Raw genomic sequence first — 21612 nt, forward strand, 5'->3', positions numbered from 1 at the left:
TATAAATATTGTAGAAAGCTGGCATGTGAGCAGGAAGAAGAGTTGGCATTGTGGGGACAAAACTATATAGAAAGGCTACTCTGAAACTCTGAGGATGAACTTCGTTAGATTTATAGTTTTATTCAAGTTTAGCAACTAAATAACAGCTTGATGCTCAGGTATTTTGAACTTGTGCATATATGAAGAGCTCTAGAAATACGACTTTCAGCTGTATGACATGATGCAGGCCAAGAAGACATCTGAGGATTTATAAAAACATTTGTTCTTTTAACAAGTTTCCTTTGTTTACATGCAATAGAAAAACTACATTAGGTTTTCTTTGGGTATCGTTTAAGCACTTTTAAAGGTAAAATCTGATTAACTTTTTCAAGACATTGAGTTCCTTAGTAAATAGTTAAATGTACTGTAAGTGGTACACTGGAAAAAGCTGGGAGACAGATGATGCCTTATCTCTAGGCCTCATTTTACAGATTGGTTTCATTTTGAAATTTTCCCAGAAAGTCTGAGCCAAGTAATGCTCATATCTTCTAGGAGGTTGGGATAATTTCAGAACCTTCTCTAAGACATGGAGTTATCCCAGAACCTCTAAATTCTGCCAGCTCTTCCCCCAGACTGGATTTAAATATTGGAAATGGCTTGTTTATTTTAAAAGGCACCCATATTAATCTGTTACATTGCTGTCTCTAGAACTGTTCAGACTGGACTTAATCTGTCCTAGGGACATTGGGTATGGTAAGAATCCAAAAAGCTTTGGTAGAGTGGAGTACAGAAATCTATTGGCCTTAGCGTATTCCTGTCTATGTTTTGTCTTTCATTTGGAAAATGTATAATACACATCCAGGAAATTGCTTACCCAATTTCCCATTGAGTATTATGTCTAATCATTACTGTTATAGATTAGGCAGCAGTAAACATCTTATGGAAAAGGAAATTGTCTTAATTTCTAAAAGTGAAAAAGATTTATTAAGTATTATGCATATGGTATAATTATCATGATAATAAGTATCATGCATATTAATTGATTGGATATTGTGAATATACGTGTAAGAAAAAATCAGAAACTTTTCCAACTCTATTTCTTTTTTGAAGCATCCTTTTCCTAAAAGAGCCAAGAGACTTTTAAATCTGAGGATTCTTCTTTTTGGTTTTTTTTTTTAATTGTCTCTTCTTTTTTCCAGGGTCAGTTATCATACTTATTCTTTTTGCTTTTTTTTCTCTTGTGGTTTTGATTTTCCTCAATAGCTGGTAATCCTTAAATGAAGGACTATGTTAAGGAGTGTCTGGCTCTCCTGTGCAGCTGAATAGGTCTTTTTAACCATAAAATCTCTCCCTGGAATGATCACTAGATCTGTGTAAGTTGTTGAATCCCACACACTGGCTGACTTCCCTTTAGCGTGAGTGGAAGGGAATAGGGAGCCTCACTCTGTAACTGCCAAAATAAGAAAAACTACTTTGTGTATGTGTGTGGGTGCGGGTAAGAAGGACTTCAGTAACTTTTGCGCCAGCTGAAATTGCCATTCCTTTTCCCCCTCTGGTTCTACTGTAGCAGTTATTAACCATCTCCATAGATAAAATACCCATGCTGTCCATCCTTCCTTGATACTGTTTTGTTGGAGAACAGATCCTGAGGCTCTAGCTGAGGTTTTCTTCAGCCAGCTGCTCTGTACCTGGTTGCGTGTGTGCATGGCAGGGGTGGGAGTGGGCTGGGGGTGGGGTGGGTTGGTTGGTGTTCCAGGAATAGCTGTTGAGTAGACAGATGTTTAATAACACATCTACTTGATTAGCCACAGTTACCCATAGTCCACGCCTGTTCTTTGTATGTACTGACTCTGAGCGTGGAAGGTCGCGTTCTTCTGGAAGGAATTGCTGCATTTGCAGCGCAGCATCTCTCCTGCCAGTTCTGAGCCGCAGTTTTCTCTGTTCAGGGTTATCTCCAATAAGATCCTATCTGCTTTCCACCTTCCTGAAATTCATCAAAAATGTTGATCTATTAATAGCTCTCTTGTTTTTATCATTTCCATGGATTCACTCATTTTGTGTATTTTTTGTTTGTTTGTTTCACCCATTGAATCTTGGGAAGGAGATGAAACAAAGGCATTACCTACTTTACCATCTTATCAGAAACCTTCTTCACTGGTATTTTCAACATAGAAAAGTCATTGTTTATTGTATTAAATTCACTGATCTTTTTCTTGGAAATTTTATAAATTTCTAACCAAATGTCTTTTAAGTTTATATGGTATCTTTCCCTTTTAAAAAAGTATGAAACCTTTCAGACATTCCCAAAGAATAGGAAATAATATTACAAACATTTGTATGTCCACCAATGAACTTAATAAGTAAAAACCTTTTAAATATAGTTGAGGCCTACTATGTATCCCTCCTCCAACACATTCCCTGCCTCCTTTGCAGAGGTAACCACAGTTATGAATTTGGTGTTTATTCCTATGCGTGTCTTTTTCCTTTTCCTGTATATATCCCTAAACCATCCCATATATATACCCCTAAACAATGAAGTAATTGTTTTGCATGCTTTTAAGTGTTCTGTAAATGATATCATCAAACTGTACATATCTTCTGTAAGTTACTTTTATTATGCTTTGAGATTTATCTATGTTGATACCTGTAGCTCCAGTTCACTAATTTCCATTGTTATATAGTATCCCACTGTGTGATTGTAACTAAATATTTATTCTTCTCTTTATGGACATTAATATTATTTCTAATTTTTTGTCGTTAAGAAGAAATAACATTTTTGTACATGTCTTTTTGTGCATAATTATAACAATTTCTCCAGGACAGTGGCTTTCAGACATTTTTTAGCCATAATCTACAGTAATAAATAAAATTTACATTGAAACCCAGTAATTAAATACATATTTATATGAGTACATTATAAATAATGGAAACAAGCATTTCATGACTATACCTACCCTTACTGCAATCCATTCTGGTATATCCTAGTCTATTCTATCTCATTAAAAAATGTTGGACTCAAAAAAAAGTTAGTCTCAATCTACTGAATTGATTTCTTGACAAATGAAAAATTGGTTGCAACCTGCATTTGAAAAATAATGCTCAGTGGTGGATACTTGGGAGAAGCATTGCTGGGTGCCAGGACTATGCACATCATTTAATTTTATCAGCTAGCACCACGTTTTTCTCAAAGTGGTTGTACCAAATTACATTCCCATCAGCATTACCCGAGGGTTCCTTTAACCTCACAACCTTAGTGACACTTGATGTTGTCAGACATTTTCATTTCTGCCAGTCTTGTAACTATGAAATTGTATATATTATATTGAGATTTTAATTTTAATTTCCAGTGAGATTGAATGCCTTTCATCTTTTTTTCAGTTTTGATATTGAGATTGCCTCTTCTGCAAATAGCCTTATCCTTTGCCCATTGTAATAACATTTTTTTTTCTCTTTCATATTGATCTGTAGTATTTCTTTTGTTTCTGCTGTCTTTTGAGAAACAGAAGTAAAAATCATCAATAGTTTCCTTTATTGTTTCTTCTTTTTGTTTGAAAAATCCTTTCTTATGGGCTGAGGACATAAAGATATTTTTCTGTGTTGTCTAACAAGAGTTTTAAAGTTATTCTTCACATAGAGGTGTTTCATCTATTTGGAATTGACTTCTGCTTGTGATGTGCAGTTGAAATCCAATTTCATTTTTTTTTTTTCTCATGGATTACCAATTGTCCCAGCACGTTTTATTGAAAAGTGAATTCTTTTTGTTCTTCCCTCTCCCCTTGGCAGTATCTTCCTTTAGCAAATTAAATATCCACACATGCATGGGTCTGTGCCTGGCCTCTCTGGTCTGTTTATTTGGTCTCTATCCATGTTCCAATATAACACTGTCATAATAACTATAACTTTCTATTATGTTCTAAGAGCTAGTAGAATGAGGTCCCCAATCTTCCTTTCCCTTTCCTTCCTTTCCCAGCCTTCCTTCCTTTTAAAAAAAATTATCTTGGTCTTTTCTTTTTCTGTATACACTCTAAAAATAGCATGTTAAGTTTCACGAATAACCCTACTGGTCTGTTTGATTGGACTATCTTTTAAATTGAAGACAGCTGATGTTTTTATGACATTGCAGGCTCAATATCATAATGTGAACATGGTATATTAATATGAATGGCATAGTATGACTAGAGCACATTTCTCAATTCATATGTCTCATTTGATGATTTTTATGCTTTTCTCCATAGATCATTATTTGTTTTTGTTAGATATCTTCCATATATCTTATACTTTTTTGTTGTCATTGTAAATTTTTTTGGTCAGAAATAGATTTCTTACTGTTACTAGTATATGGAACCACAGTTGATTTTGGTTCATTGACCTTAAATCCAGAAACCTTACTCAGACACTTAACAATTCTAATAATGTGTCTGTAGATTATCTTAGATTTTCTGGTTAGACAATTATAATTTTTTTCGAACAATGATAGTTTTTCTTTAATCATTATATATTTTGTTTCTACTTATTTGACTGAGCTAGACTGAAGTTTGACTTAACCTCTAGTACAAAGTTGAATAAAGAAACAAAAGTGGTCCTCCTTGCCTTATTCCTGATTTTAAAGGAAATGCATCACTGTCTATGTTTGCTAAATGCCATTTATCAGTCTGAAGAAATTATCCTCTATTTTTAGTTTGCTTAGAGTTTATATTATGAATGGTTGTTGGATTTTATTAAATAATTTTTCTACAATCCTTAGATTGTCATACGGATTCTTCTTTAATCTTAATTTTGAAAATTATATTACAAGATTTTTGTTATGATAAGTCATTCTAGCATTTTGGGTTGTTATATATATTATGGGCTATATATCATCACATTCCTTTTTTGTTTGCTAATATTTGATTCACAACTATGATAATAAATGATATTGGCCTGTAATTTCCTTTTATTGTTCTTTTCTGCTATCAGGGTCATACTAGCCTCATAAAATAAGTTGAAGAGTGCTTCCTATTTTAATATTCTGTGATTCCCTATTTTGATTTCCTATTTGGTATAAATGTCAGCTTATATGAGATAAAGATGGTCTGTTCCTTGAATATTTTGGTAGAATTTTTCTTGTAAAATAGTCTGCATAGTTTTAAACTGTTGACTCAGTATAATAGTGGACATCAGTTTTGATACGTTGTAGTTTCCTTTCATCTAAATTCTTTTTTTATTTTATTTTTTGGCTGCTCTATCTATATAGTCTTGTTCCTCTTGTCACTTCTACTAATGCTTATTTATACTTTCTTTTTTCTTGATCAGTATTGTCAGAGGTTTGTTTATCTTACTAGTAGTTTCAAAGAACCAGCTTTTAGCTTTCTTGAACCCCTCTTACAGCTTTTAAAAATATTATTTTATTGACTTTTGTTCTTATCTTTCTTATTTCCTCTATTTAAAAATTTTTCTCTCTAAAGTTTTGTGTTAGGTATTTGATACATTGGTTTTCAGTCTTTTTTATTTTTTGATGTAAGCATATAAGGCTATAAATTTCCCTCTAACTGCCACTTCAGCTTCTTCAAAGAAGTTTTGAAATTTAGCATTTTTATTATTATTTAGTTCTAAATATTTTCTAAGTTCCATTATTTCTTCTTTGATCCAAGTGCATATTTAAAAGTGTATTTAAACTTTTTGATATGTGTGGATTTATTACTATTTTTTTTGTCATTCTTCTCTAATTTAATTGCATTGTGGCCAATGAATGTTGATTATATGTAATTGGTTTGTTAAGGTTTGCTTTATTGCCCAGTGTGCAGTTACTATTTATAGTCAATACTTACTTTCAGTATATTTGCCTAGTATGTGGTCAGTATTGAAAGCTGTGTTTCTAGGTGCTTACAAGATTTAAATTGATGTATCTTCCTGGTAAGTTGTTTCTTTTATAATTATGTATTAACTGCCTTTATTACTAACTCCTTCATTTTGTAAGTATTTTATCAGCATAGGCTACATGCCAAGCACTGTTCTAAGTATGTAGTATATATCATGAAGCTAACAATACTTCTTGCCTTGACATTTATTTAGTCTAATGTTAATATCAGCTTTCTTTTGGTTGTTTCTTTCCTGGTATATGTTTTTGACCCCTTAACCTTTTTAAAATTTAAAATTTTGACATAATTTCAGAAACTGCTGCACCAATAGTATAAAGAATTCAAAGTACCCTTTACTCAGAGTCCTTAAATGATAACATTTTAGTACATTTGCTTTATCCTCTCTCTTGATCATTCTCTTTCTTCCCTTCTCTTTATAGCTACCAATCTCTCTCTCTATGTATATATTTTATACATATAAATATATATGTATAAAAAATATATATTTTTTTCTGAACCATTTAAAAGTTGTAGACATAATGCTTCTTTATTTTCATATACTTTAGTGTGTATTTCCTAAAATCAAGGAATTCTTTTACATAACCATATTATAATTATCAAAATCAAGAAATTAACATTGATCTGATACTAATATCTAATCTATAGTTCCCATTCAGATTTTCCCAATTATCTCAGTAGTGTCCTTTATAGCAAAAGAAAATCCAAGATCATACATTGCATTCAGTTTTTATGTCTCCCTAGTCATCTTTAATCTGGGATGGTACCTGAGTCTTTCTTTGTATTTCCTGACATTGACATTTTTGAAGAATATCAGTTTATTTTGTAGAATGTTACTCAGTTTGGACTTGTCTAATTGTTTCCTAATGATTAGATTCATGTTATGTACTTTTGGCAGGAATATTAACAGTAGTGTTGTTGAATTCTTCTCAGTGAATCATATTAAGTGTTCTTTAACTTTCAGCCTTTTTCTTATAAAGAATGCACACTCCTTTTTAAATTTACAATCTGAGGATCTGTCTTCTGACCAGAGACTTTCATCTGTTACTAATTGTGATTACTGATATATTTACATTTATCACTTTGATGTTATTTCACGCTTTCTATTTGTCCTGCTTTTCCTGTGCTGTTTTTTTTTCTTGTGTCTTATTTCGAGTTGATGGAATTTTCTCTATTCTTCTTCACTTTAATGGTTAGTCTTACCATTTTAAAATACACACTTGTCTTAAATTATAGTGTTAATACACATCCCTACCCTCTTCTCAAATAAGGACCTTAGAATCATTTAATCCAGTAAAGTCCTCCCATGTGGCATGCTTTTGTTGTCTAGTATTTCCTTTTTATTTTTTTACTACCCAATTTAGATATTTTAATTCCTATGTTTTCAGTCAATGCTTATTTGGATTCATCCACCTGCTTGTTTGGGTTCACTACTCCTCCCCAAATACATAATTTAGATAAAGTTCCTGTGGCTCTGGTGGTAGTAAGCTCTCTCAGTTTGTTTGTCTAATAATTTGTTTATTTCATTTTTACTCATGACTGTTTGATTTGGTTGAATCAAACCAAATTGTTTGGTGTTTTTGTTGTTGTTGTTTTTCTCCCAGATGTTTGAAGCTCATATTCCATTGTCTTTGGCTTTTTATTATTGTAATTAAACTGTCTACTATCATTTTTTGTAGGCATTCTTTTTCTTCCTCTATTTTAAGATTATAAGATTTCTTTTTGAAGTCCTTCAGACTCACTATGATGTGTTTAGATGTGGAACTACCATATTTGACCAATTTGAGACATGCATTTTTCTGTATGTCAACAACTCTCAAATCTGAATATGTCTTACAATCTACATATGGCATCTTAAAATCACTATTGGACAGGCTACAGCAATTTCACTGCTATATATATGTGAATTTGGTTATAACTGTTTATATTATTGTCATTTCAGTTGTTGGTATTACATGTGTTGAGTTTAATTACTCTTCAAAATGTATTTTAAAAGGTTAGGAAGTGAAATGAAATATTACTCTATTCAAAAAGGCATGGAAATAGAACAGCAAAGACCTAAATTTAATATTAGTGAAACATACATTGGAGGAATGACTGCAATTCCACATTTTTTGCTAATTAACAATCAAATACTTTAACAGGAAGATAACCACGTTTGACAAAGCTGTGTTACATTTTGCTACTGAGATAGGTTCAGAGAAGTTGCTTATCACATGCCAAGCAATATAACTGAAGGCAAGAGAAATTGAGCAAACTCCTTGGAATAGGTGAAAGAAATTTCAAAGCAACAGGAAGCTGTATGGATAATTAATGCTTGTGTCTTAGTCCATTTGGGCTGCTATAACAAGATAGCCCAGACTGGGTAGCTTATAAGCAACACAAATTTATTTCTCACGGTTCTGGAGTCTAGAAAATCCAAGATCAAGGGGCCAGCATGGTTACATTCTGGTGAGAGCTCTCTTCCTGGTCCATAGCTGTCACTTTCTCTCTGTGTCCTCACATGATGGAAGAGGCTAGAGCTCTCTGTGGGGTCTCTTTTATAAGGCACTAATCCTATTCATGAGGGCTCCACCCTCATGACTTCAGCACCTCACAAAGGTTGTACCTCCTAATACCACCATTCTTGGTGGTTAGTATTTCAACATGTGAATTTGGAGGAGACACAAACATTCAGACCATAGCACTAGTGTTTCTTTACCTTAACAATATCAAAACATAAGAATGGTTGTCAGCAGCTTGGAAGAAGATCCTGTAGACGATAATAGAGCACACTTTAGGATATATTGCATCACCAATGTTCTTGATGGCATAGAAGACAATATTGTGTGAAAAGCATGGACATTATTAGGTAAATAGGGATTCAGAAGTTGAACTCTAAATATGAAAACTTTCCCTCCATACTTTATTAAAGTATAATTAGATACAGTAAAATGCACAAAACTGTACAGTTAAAAAAATAATTTTTTTTATATAAGTGTACTTTCATTTGCCTACCACCCAGGTTAAGAGAGAAAACATTTCTATCACTCCAGAAAGTTCGTTTTGCCCCTTTCCAATCAATGCCTTTCCCTGCCCCAGAGGTTTCCTGACTTTTATCCCCATGGATTAATTTTGCTTGTTTTTGAAATTTTTATTTTAAATATATATATATATATATATAAATATAAAGTGTGTACACTTTTGTGTACTAAACATAATGTTTCGATATTCCTCCATTTTGCTGTGTGTATCAGTAGTTCTTTTTACTTGTTGAGTTGTATTTATTGTGTAAATACAGTTTGCATTTTCATTCTTCTGCTCAAAAGCATCTTCGGTATTTCCAATTTTTGGCTCTTACAAATAAAGCTGCTATGAATATTCTTGTGGTCTTTTATTTATGTATTTACTTTGTTGGACATATACTCTTATTTCTCTTACATAAATATGTAGGCATATCATTACTGAGCCATGAGGTAGGTGGGTGTCTAAATTTATTAGAAACTGCTAGACAGTTGTATAAAGTGATTATACCATTTTACACTCCCACCAGCAATAAGTGAGAATTCTAATTGCTCTACATCCTTGCCAACATTTGACATTGACAGTCTTTATAAGTTTAGTGATACTATGATTTTCATTGTAGCTTTAATTTGCAGTTACTTAGTGACTAATGATATTGAGCATCTCTCCAATTACTTATTGGCCATCCTGGCATATCCCTTTGTGAAGTATCAGTTCAAGTCTTTTGCCCATTTTAAAAAAATGGGTTCTCTTTTTATCCTTGAATGTGGTGGATCTTTATTCTAGATTCAGTCCTTTGTTTCGTATAGGTATTGAATGTATTTTCTTCATGGCTTCCTTTTTGCTTTCATAACAATGTTTTTGATATGTAAAAGCTTTAAATTTTAGTGACATACAATTTATCAATTTGTTTTCTTTTATCATTAGTGCATTTTTTGTCTTGTCTAGAAAGTCTTTGCTTACCCCAATATCGTAAATATGTTTTCCTCTGTTTTTTTCCAGAAGGCTTATCGTTTTACCTTCATTTTATGTCTGTCATCCACCTTTAATTAAATTTTGTGTATGGTGTGAGATGTAGAGGTCATGATTCATTTTTCCCAAATAGGGATGTCTATTTGATCCATTGCCTTTTATTCAAAAGACCTTGCTTTCCCCATTGAATTAAATTGGTTTCTTTTTCAAAATTGAGTTATAATCAAATGAGTCTTTTTCTGAACCTTCTATTCTGTTACATCTATTTGTCTACCATTATGCCAAGACTATACTGTCTAATAACTCTAGCTTTATAATACATGGAGATATTTGGGGAGATCATTAATTTAATGAATTTAATTTGCTTAGATTTTATGTGTGAATAAGAATGATGTATGGTTAAATAAATCTAAAAGAGCTCTTTCAGTAATAATGAAATAAAAATTCAAAGTGATATTTTATTATTGGTTAATCATAAGTTTATTTTCACCAGGTGTTACATAAAATAATTGTGAGATGGTATCTTAGATTTGATTAAATACGGTAATTTTATTAGCATACCTAATATTTGTGTTTTATGAATCTGCAGGTTCATTTCTTTTACTAATTATGGGAACATTCTGAGCCTTTATATTTTCAAATATTGCCTTATCCCACTTTCTCTTTTTCTACTTCTTACACACCTGCTAGACATGGTATGGACCTTCTTGTTCTAGTTTTGTTTCTTAAAATTTTCATCATTCTTATTTTTCTCTGCTACATTTCTGCATGATTTTTACTTCTTTAATGCTATCTTTCAGTTCACTAACTTTCTCCTCAGTTTTGTCTAATCTGATTTTCAGTCCATCCATGAGTTTTTAATAATGACAATAATTTTTTGCTTCTAGAAGTTCTGCATGGATTTTTAAAAAACTAAATGCCCAGATACCTTTATTTATAGCATCTTTTTTTTCCTCATGTTTTGATTCATTTTATTTCTCTAGTAATTTTAGACATAGATATTCCATAGTCTTTATCAAGTTATTATGTTTTCTTAGGTTTTTGGTAATTCTACATTTGTTGCATAAAATTTATTCTTACTCTTGCTCACAGTAATTTTTTTCCCATAACTTGATCATTGGGGATTGTCCAAATGCCATAAAGTCTGAATTGAGTTTGTGTCTTTCCAGTGAGTTTTGCCAGGGGGCGAGAATGCTGGGGACCCTTTTTATGAGGAGTCTTGTTAGATCATGCATGTGATGTAAATTTGAACTACAAATTCAAATGTGGAAAGTCCTATGATTGTGAAATTGAGACTTTTTCTATTTTTCCTCATAGCTGTTATATCTAGCTCTCTTAGATTATAAAGACTGGAAATCTCTTAGTCAGAGCATCAGTGCGTGTTTATTAATCTGGTTTTTAGTTCCTTTTTATTTGGGGGGAATTACAACAGTGTATAGAAGAAAATCAGACTGAAAGAGTAGCTTGCAGCTAGATTGACATATCTATTGTCATGTAATGAGTAGTAAATAAATATAAAAAGTAGATACACATATTAATGCCTTTGGATAATAGAGGCAGATAACGGACATTTTTCATGGCAAATAAAAGTATGATGAGTTGTTGATATGACGGCTTACACATATTATTCCTCATGTGTCTGTGTTACAAAGTGATGGCTATAGCAAGTAGTTATTTTGGAATTAATTTTATAAAGCTTTTTATAGAAAAGAATACTTTTTTCTTTGATTTTTTTCAAACTTATTCAGTGCTTTGTTAATAAACCTGTTTTTACTTCTCAAAATTAAAATAATTACCCATACATATTTTAACTCTGACTTTTTTATATAACAGAATAGATACCAAAATGAGAGTAGCCATGATTTTATTATAGTCATCTTTGTGCTCCTTGATGCATGCCAAAGCCTCTATCTCTTCACCCTTCTTCTTCCTTATTCCTCTGCAGGAGGCTGCTCTAAAAATAGCTCCAGTAATAGATGTTCTACACATAGTCAGATTGCTGAATCATTTAGTTCTTTTGTGAAGTTTAGGAATATGGAAAACTGTCTGAGTTGAGTAGGACAAGCATGTTTCTAAAACGGCAGGTCATTATTCTTTTGAAAAATAAAGAATTATAATCCTCTCATAATCTTGTAGTAAGTAATTTTTAAAGTCTATTTTTACAGGATTGTATTTTTTAATATATGAAATGGTTTTGAGTCTTACTTTAAAACATATTTTGAATGTGATTCTGGAATTGTGTTTTGTTAAATATAATAAATTTGACACTAAGAGAAGGTTAACAGAGGAGCTATAAATATTCCCCTATATGTAAATATTTTATTTCATCTTCTTTTTCTTATTTTAGGTATGTTATTGCCTCTTTGCAATAGTTTTACTGCCCGTGAAACAGTTACCTCCAGAAAAGAATTTCTGGTAGTGTTTGACACTTGACAGTGAAATAAATGTGCTGACTTTTTCTCAAAGTGATGAGGATTTAGCTTTCTGAAATTATCTTTAGCCCCTTATTTCTCCTTTCCCCATTATTTCAAAATAATTATATATTTTTTTGATAAGCAGATTGTTGAGTGCTGGCTTCCCCAGAGTGGCACCAGAATAACCTGCTGATAAAGAAAAACTGAGATTATTACTTACTGGCAAGAAGAGCACATTTCCCTGACACAGTCTTAGTCATGTCTTTAAGGGCTAAGGCAAGATATTTATTTTTGAGATTTCTTGGGGGTCTGGTTTAAGGTGGGTCTTTAGTGCAGTGGCTTCAGATTGATGAATTTATGATATAATAGATTAGGATTGTCTGGCACAGCAAGATGAGCGTTTCAAAGTGAATATTGGACCATTATGTTAAACTTTTCTTTTCTCTGGCATTAATAACTATCTCACTTCTCCCATTAATTGAAGGTTCTATTTAAGTACCATTAATTAATGTCCAAACTCCCTAAGAGAACTCTAAAATTCTTCTCTGTATCGGCAAAGATCTCAAGTAATCTATCTGTTTCATTTTCTCTCTTCAAAGATACCCCTTCTGGAGCCCTCTGTCCCCTGTCTCTGATGTAGACTGGTTGCCCTTAGGCCTGCTATGGAGATGACATCCTTGGATTTCTGTTGCCTCCAATAGTGAATCAAATTCCTGGATCTTATGTTTCTACATCTTTGGTTTACTCTCATATTAGAGCAACCATCTTCTAGTAGCTTTCAGCAATCTTTTTTTCTGTAAATAACTCCTGCATAGATAATTGATACGATAAATAGGATGTTTTCTTTTTGTCTATTGTAATGCTAGAAATTCATTACAAAGTATACCTTAGAATTGCTAGAAAGACTAAAGTTACAGTTTTCTTATAGGAATGAAATTTGGAACAACAAAAATTACTGTGGGTAATTATTTTGCTTTTTAAAGTTCTGGAAAGGCTATCTACTAAAATGGTTTTGGGGTATGTGTAGTTGAATTCTGATTTTTAGTTTTTCAACTTGTGAATATTTTTTATAGCTCTATCAGGTAATGAGAGTTAATAATTTTGAAAATTTGATAAAAACTTCTGGTAAAATTTTGTTTCTTAAATGAAGATAAGTACAAAACACTGTAATCAAATAAACTTAAAAACCCTTTTCTCACAATTTATACCTGATGTAATTTGAGTTTATATTTTAATAGCAAAAAAATTATGTCTTTGAAAGGTATCTGTGTGTCTGTAGTCTTTGAAGGTGGTAGGCTGGGGCTCAAAGAGACAAGTGTATTTTTTTTTAAGGTGCCTTGATTCAAAGGAGATTCCGGCTACTGCTTCTCAGTTTCAACCAGTTAGATGTCAGCAAACAATGTTTATGCCCAGAAATATCTCACGTAGGTTCCAGGAAGAATTTAGGAGAAGAGGGCTTCCTCAAACAGAGAAGGCTTTCAATCTGGCTGTGACTATAAACTTCTAGAGACCAGATAGGAAGCAAGCTACCCTTTCCTTTGGAAATTAGGGCCCTGGAACAAAAAGAGGTAATCCAGTTCTCCTCCCTTCCCCCACTGTACTCTCATTTCTGGGAATATCAGAGAGAGGTAGCTGGTGGAGATGATTCAAGAAGTTTGCCAATATATAGAGCCTGTCACCCAGTGAGGCAAATTTGATTGTCTTACTGTTTTCTGAAGACTTATTCTTTGACCATGGTTGAAAAACTCTCAAAATCACTAACTCACATCTGTGGAACAGGCTTTTCAGGGGTGGGCCTGAGAATGGTAATGCCAAGTGAATCGTATACATAGCCAGTGTTTTGATCACTGGTAGTTGTATTTCTTTTACATGGATTAGGGTCTAAGGGGTTGAGAGAAGGTTGAAGAATGGCACACGAGGGAAGCTATGTGGGAGAATGTCTTAAGCCAGATTCATTTCTCCTATGTCCTCTCAAAAATCAGTGAGACGTGGCTCTGCCACAATTCTATCACTTTATGTTTTCTTGGTATAACAAGCTTTAAAAAATAAATAAATGAACTGTTTTTTGAAAAGCTGATCTTGTCTGTAATTTTAATGCATTGCCTAAATTTTTATTGGGTCTTGGAAATAATGGTAGTTTTAAAAGGGAGGAAGAAAAGGAGGGAGGAAAGAAGATGATGACTTATGCAAACAGTAAAACAAGTTTTGATTGGGTTTAAATATTGGTCCCAATAATATTTAAAATGTACATACTTTTATTAGCATCATTCAATCTCATATAACTAGGAATTGTTTTAAACAATATTGCCCTTAAAAATGAAAAACATTTAATATGAAGGTAGCACTGTGTGTAGTATTTTAAAGAGCAGAGCATTGGAAGTCAGGATAACTGGAATCTTGTCCTTTCTTGGCTTCTGTATGTATGACAGAATGTGTCCTGGGTCACCTTTCCACCCCTCTCCCACGCTGCCCCTGCGACAACCTCAACTGTTTACTTTTTCTCATGAGAATAATCTAGGTAAATTACTAAGCTTCCTCTCAAGATTCTGGTATTCCAGAATATGTCATACTTTTCAGAAGGTTTGTGTCTTTTCGCTTAGTAAAATTAGTAAAAAATCATTTGGACCAAAACATTTCAATATTTGCTAAAGGTAACTATGTTTAAACAGCAGTGTTTTGCTCAGGGGTGCTGCACCTAAACAGAACAGCATAGATTTCCAATTGTAAGAGTCTCTGATTCTTGCTTAGATTGGAATTTGTCCTTAACGATGCCCTCCGTTGTCACTTATTATGATCTACTTTCAGTGTTACAGGGGAATTGTCAGTGTACTGGTTCATTTGTAACTGAGTGGTATATTTCTGTGGGTTTGAGAATAGTGAGGTAAATAGCTTTGAAATTCTCAGTACTGTTTGGAAAGCTGATTGCATAAATTTAAAATGTAAGGCATTTGAGCAGCTTCTTTTTAGAAGTGATGTTTAACAAATGTTTGATCGTCGTACTGTATTTGTGCTACAGTTGAAAAGCTGAAGTAGCATTTTGGCTCCTTTCCCAAAAGCATGCTTGAAGAGGCTAGCAGCAACATCTCCCTCTGTTCTCTTCAGTGCTTGTTACCTTGTGAGTGGTGCAGCTTGTTCTGCGGATGTACTGAAACCCTCCCATTTAATCTGCAGTGGAGAAGAATGGAGCTCAATCTCCAGTAGGAATCAGTGGTCTAGCAAGGTTGCAGTAAATAGAAATGACTATATATTTCAACAGCTGAGCAAGGAACCATTTTTTAATATTTTTCTTCTGTCAGCTGGTAAATTTTTACTTTCTGTTTCCTTCTAGAGAGATGTGGATACTTTGCCCTGCCTCCAACGTCTGTTTCTCAGCTTCAACAATATATCTACGTAAGTGGAAACTCCCAACTTGTCATTTATTAATAACTTGATTGTGTGGGTTCTAGTGCTTTAAATTAAGATTGTAAATACCTTGGAGTAATCTATTGGCATGTAAGATTTTAAGTTGGAAAATAATAGGGCTGTCTGTGACCAAGTTCTTTGTGGAAAAACAAAGCTCTTGTGTATATCAGTGACTCTGATGCTAAAATGATGAAATTAGTGTAACATGTGTTTTTTATAATTTTACTTTAGAGCTGTTCCTTTGTAAAACACGTACGTGGAAATTTCAACATATATTTTGCCGTCCTTTGTTTGACGCTTAACTGCACTAGTCAGTTGAATTAGAATTTCTTTCATAAATTATCATCTACAATCTGTGTAGCTACTAAGCAATTTTGGCATAGCAGGCTATATTTTTCACTAAGCCACTTGCATATTAGGCCATAGCTTCTAACTTGGTGTCCCTACTTAGAGAACTAATGCAGCTAGAAGACTGTATATTAGAATATATAAATGTATACGTTTTGTTTTCTGAAGATTTGAAGCATATCATCCTTTCTATTGTGACGATACATCATTCAGTGTCAACGTGGAAGATTTCAGAACTGGAGCTGAGGACGGGCAGTCAGACTTTTCAATGCAGAAGGAGTAGCTACTCTTCCCTAATTCTCTCCTTCTCCTCCTTCCCCCTTGCCCTTCAGTTCTTTAGTTTCACTTCAAGACTGTTCTCTGAACCTAACTTTTATAGGAGGGTCAGAACTAAGTATAAAAGTGTTGAGAGCACATCTTTTCCTGAGCTCTAGGTCTATGTTTCTGATTATTAAAAACCAGTTGAGCTTTTGCACATTTTCTGTTTGCATCTTTTTCCTGTGTTAACCCCACATCCCTGTACTATATCTCTAAAAGGTAGAGATTAAGTCTGGATGGTGAATTTTGCATATAGGCGTTGTCTCAAAGGAAATACCCATAATTATTCTCTTATTACTCTTCTAAAGTTTTCTGAAAAACTTTTAATATTCTCTTCAATTTAGGTTGAAGGCTGTTCCAGGGCTTTCATTTTCTTACTGATTGCTTTCTTTGTGTTTCTACATAGGCTTAGCCCTTTACCCTCCTCTAGTGCTTCCAGGTGATCTGCTTCTGAGGTCAAGTACATTTTCTGCTCTGTTCCTGTTGATGCCTATGGCCCGGGAGATGGTATAGAGAATATATTGGATCTGGGAGGAGAAATTGGAGAGTGCAAGCCTTGAAAACATTTCCGTGAGCTTTACTTAAGGCACAAATATCTCAGATAGCTGGGAAAGTAGATGATCTGTAGTGATAATTATGGTATCCTCATGTCCCGAGTGTCCTGCTATAGTCCTGGCATGATACAGTTGCCTAATTTTATAGTTCAGTGACCCAGGAATAACATATAAGAAGAGTAGAAATAGCAGTGTAAAGGTAAAAGTACCTTTTAGGACTTTCTCTGGATAACTCTCAAATATCATCCAGCAAATGAAAATATCCAACAGTATATCCATTTTGGGGAGACAAAAATGTATTGACTGTTACATAGTAGGGCTTTTTGGTTTTGACCAAGTTGTTGGATTCTTAGAGGTCCATTTGCATAAATGGTCCATAAATGGACTTCTTGCAGGTCCATTACCTGGTGGAAATTCAGAAAGTTCCAAAATGTGATGGCACCCTACTGCATTCAGAGAGCTTCAACTTGGGATAAATAGGTACCTATATTTAATGGTAGGTTGACCATGGCCTTTGTGGACAGAACCATTTTTGTATGTTTTCCTGCAGATACTAGAACAGTTCATTTAGTTCTACTAGTAGGCATGCAAGATATATTTAGAGAATGAATGACACATATCCACGTCTATGTATCTGAATAGAACCAGTGCCTCTGGTCAAAATATCCCTCAGAGCGTGAGGAAGACAGAGACACGAATAGGTAATTATAATACAGTGAGTTAAACTTATTCGTGGTAATACGCAGAGATACTAGAAAATGTAAATCACTGTGGGGAAGGGAAGTAAAGGAAGCCTTCCTAGAAGGAGATGGTCCCTGGGCTGAGCTCTAAAGCTCACTTTACCCTTAGTAAAGTGAAGGGTACTTGGACATTCCAGGTAAGGGCACAACCTGGACAAAGTAGACGCAGAAGGCTCAGAGTGGACTCACTAGGTCCACCCTCTGGGCACCTGCAGTGAGATGCTTGCCCTCCGGCTCCCCTACCCCTATACTAGCCTCAGGTCTTCCTCCAGCTCACGGAATGCTGGAGGGACCTGCCAAAGTACATTTTATAATGATGACCCTGAGAGAAATACTCTGTGGCTAATCAAGAGAATTGGTTATATCTAATTCATTCTTCAGACATGTTCATTTCATTATTCAGCTCTTCTGAGGTGCTGTTGTCTGCTTGATTTGTTTTGTTTTTCTTGACTCTCATGATCTTAATTTCCAAGTAGTCTGCATTTTTTTCTCTAATGGCTTATTCTTGCTTTACGAATGAGATAAAGGTTTTTTTTAATTTCTAGAATTTATTTTTTTCCCGTTACCTGTATTTGTTTTTTAAACTAAACAAAACAAAAATGCTTTCTTTCTTTTGTTCATTTGTTCTATGCTTATTTGGATGGCAGTTCTTATTTATAAATGAGAATCTGGATGAATTTGTTTCCTCAACATAGGTTAGAAATATCACTGTGAATGCAAGTTATAAGGTCTCTGTCTGCAGAAGATATAGGAGGGAGGAGGAAGGATATCCACCCAGTTGGACTTTCCTTTATGATGTCCACAAGAAACTTGCCTTCTGGGAATGGGTGCTCCTTTTACGTCTTGGCCCAGATGCACTTACCCAAAGCACTGCCCTATTCTCTTACCATTTTCAACCTGGGGACAATTCAGGAGTCAGCTGCTTTGAGGGTGAGAGGCTGGCGAATTGTTACCAAACCCTCCGATAATTACTGGACAACTGACCCACATCTGCTGGCAACATTTTCTGCCTCTGATCCTAGGGAATATTCTGAGGTTCTTCTGGCAACATTTACTTAACAATGATCCTGTTCATTTCAGGTTTTACTGATTCCATCTGCTGTATATCTTCCAGAAATTCCTTAGTGTTCTGGTCTCCTGATGGAACTCTTCCTGGTTTTCTAGTATTGCTAAGGATATTTTCATACTTCTTTTTTTTTTCATACTTTTATGTTCAGTCATTTCAAAGAGATTTTGAGAGGGTGGAGAAAGGTAAGAACATGTGCTTAGGCAGTCATTCTCATAACTGTCCTTACTTTGAGTGATTTCCCCAAATAGGCTACACATAAAAATATCCTTGGAAGCTTTAAAAACACATAGTCCTTGGTTCACTGCTGGGTAACCTGCTCCAGTAGATTTGGAGTGGGGCCAGAGAGCTGTATTTTTTTAAGGCTTCTCAGAGAATACTGATGTGCAGCTTGATGCTAGATTTGGGAACCACTGAGTTATGGCACCCCAAAATAAGAATATTTGTTAACTTAAAGATTACTATTTTATGTAAAATTTCCTTTCACAAGGAAAAGCTTTTAGACAAAAATATTTTTCAGGGATAAATATGTACTACCCTCAGGAGGTAGTTTATGATCTGTAGCCAAAACCCAGGGTGTTTCATCTGTTTTCCACAGAGGCAATGCAGAGTTCTGCTCTTCATTACAAGGTTAAGTTGTAATTGATTCTTCTTTCCTGTCTCTCTTTTCTTTCATTCTCCAACGCAGAAAGTTTTTACGAGCTTCTTTTTTTTAAAACAAAGGAAGATGCATTTATAATTCTAGTGCCTTCCTTGCCTAAAAGGGAATGGTTACTATTGCTTCCAGAACCGAGGGGACGTTAGTATCATTGGGAAAGGAGTCAAATACTAGCCAAGGTCAAGTATCAGCTCAGGACTCTTAGTCTCATATATTCTTTTTTTGAATTGTGGTAAAATACTCATAAAAAAACCATCTTAACCATTTTAAAGTATACGGTGCAGTGGTGTTAAATACAGTTACATCCTTGTGCAGCCAATCTTCTGTTGCGCAGAACTCTTTTCATCTTGCAAAACTGCAACGTAATGCCCATTAAACAATAATTCTCCATCCCTCCCTCCCCAAGCCCCTGGCAACCACCATTCTACTTTCTGTCTCTATGAATTTGACTACTCTAGGTACCTCACGTAAGTGGAATCATGCAGTATTTGTCTTTTTGTGACTGGTTCATGCCACCTAGCATGATGTCCTCAAAGTTCATCCATGTTATAGCATGTGTAAAAATTTCCTTCCTTTTTAAGGATGAATGCTCATGTATGATCCTTGAGGCGGCATGGAACCAACTAGAAGAGGGAGCTGGCAGCATGAACCATGACTACCTCTTCATCCTCACTGTCTTCCCATAGTGCCCTATGAACTTGCCGTGTTCCACTGAACTTCCTTAGACATCATGCTCCCCCCCCTTGCCCACTCAGTCTTCGCATCTACTGTGGCTTCTGACAATAACATTTTTTCTATCCTCTGTCTGTCTGAATAACACCTGAGGATCCTTTAGATCTCAGGTTAAATGACACCAAGGGTTCTCAAACTTTAATATGCCTAAGGATCATCTGGAGAGCCTGCTAAAATGCCGCGCTCGGGAACCCATCTTCCATGGATTCTAATTCAGTAGTTTTAGATGGGGCTCAGGAATTTGTATCTTTAGCAAGTCGTGCAGCTGACTTAAAAATACCGTTGGTCTGTGTTTTTCAGACTTTGAGTCAGAACCCACACAAGGATCCTAAAGTCGATTAGTCAATTTTAGTTCAAGCCCAGAAAAATAAAAACAGAATAGAGAATATCAGTTTGTTACGCATTGTAAGGGTGAACACTGTCTCATGAAAAAGTTACAGTTTTAATATACGTGGGTGTATCTATGCATGCATGTGTGTGTGTGTGTGTGTGTGTGTGTGTGTGTGTGTATTATTTTACTGTAGATATTTGGGAACTGGGTTACATTGTAAATATATTTCTCACTATGGATTGGGTTTAAAAAGTTTAAAAAATACTGTGGGGTCTTGCTACATGCTTTCATAGCTTCCCTATATTTCTACTACTATTGCAGTGTTCATAATTAATTGTACCTTCATTTTAAATTATTCTCCCTGCTAGATTGTAAACTTGACGAAGGCAGAGGAATGTCTGCTTTGCTCACTACAGTCTCTCCAACATCTAGCACGTATGTGCTCTTAGTTGAAAATTTGTAACAAGAATTTAATCCCTCAAATAGAAAGATTTTCCTGTGTGGTCTTGTTTTGGAGGGCCCTCTTTCTTATCATTACTAAGTCTTTTGGACTGCTTAATGTCTGGGCGTGTGAGGTTTAAAGGCTTAAGCAGTCCAAATTATTTTGGTAGTTGTTTCTGGCTTCCAGGTCAATATACTGATTTGCCAGTAAGGATCTTGCCAAGAACTTCTAGATATGAGACAAATCTATAGAAACTAAACCTTCCTGTTAGACAGTGCTGTATTAAGGCTAGGGTCGTGGATATGCTTTGTCCCAGGGTACAGGCAATATGGAGCTGCAGTTTCTGCAGCAGTAGAGCATTTATATGGTCATTTATACTTCAAAAACAAATGGACAAACAAACTCATAGGAAGAGAGATCAGATTGGTGCTTAGCAGAGGCAGGGGGTGGAAGGAGGAGGAATTGGAGGAAGGCAGTCAAAGGTACAAACTTCCAGTTATGAGATAAATAAGTACTAGGGATGTAATGTGCAACAGTCTAATGAACACTGCTGTATGTTATATATGAATGTTGTCAAGAGAGTAAATCCTAAGGGTTCTCATCACAAGGAAAAGGTATATACATTTCTATTTCTTTATTTCTGTATCAATATGAGATGATGGATGTTCACTAAACATCATTGCTTCTTCTTATCACTATGCACTGGAAATTTTAAACAGTACTCCTTCCTGCCAGTGTAGACCTCTCATACGTCCTTCTTCCCCTAGTAAGACAATGGTATTTGGACTCTGCTTTCTC

At 34.6% G+C, this 21612-nt stretch overlaps 1 protein-coding gene across 3 annotated transcripts in view; it reads left to right on the plus strand.

Annotated features, from left to right (window-relative positions):
• Positions 1-21612, plus strand: part of LRRC49 (leucine rich repeat containing 49) — a 128623-nt gene that overhangs the window by 27906 nt on the left and 79105 nt on the right. For 2 of the 3 annotated variants that reach the window (XM_068536917.1, XM_068536926.1), the window contains exon 8: positions 15552-15613. In XM_068536917.1, coding sequence (XP_068393018.1) covers positions 15552-15613 — 62 coding nt within the window. Of the gene's footprint in view, positions 1-15343; positions 15444-15551; positions 15614-21612 lie in introns of those variants that run through there. The other variant, XM_068536935.1, reaches the window with a different exon arrangement.

This window comes from Eschrichtius robustus, chromosome 1 (assembly GCF_028021215.1).
Source record: "Eschrichtius robustus isolate mEscRob2 chromosome 1, mEscRob2.pri, whole genome shotgun sequence".
Taxonomy (NCBI): domain Eukaryota; kingdom Metazoa; phylum Chordata; class Mammalia; order Artiodactyla; family Eschrichtiidae; genus Eschrichtius; species Eschrichtius robustus.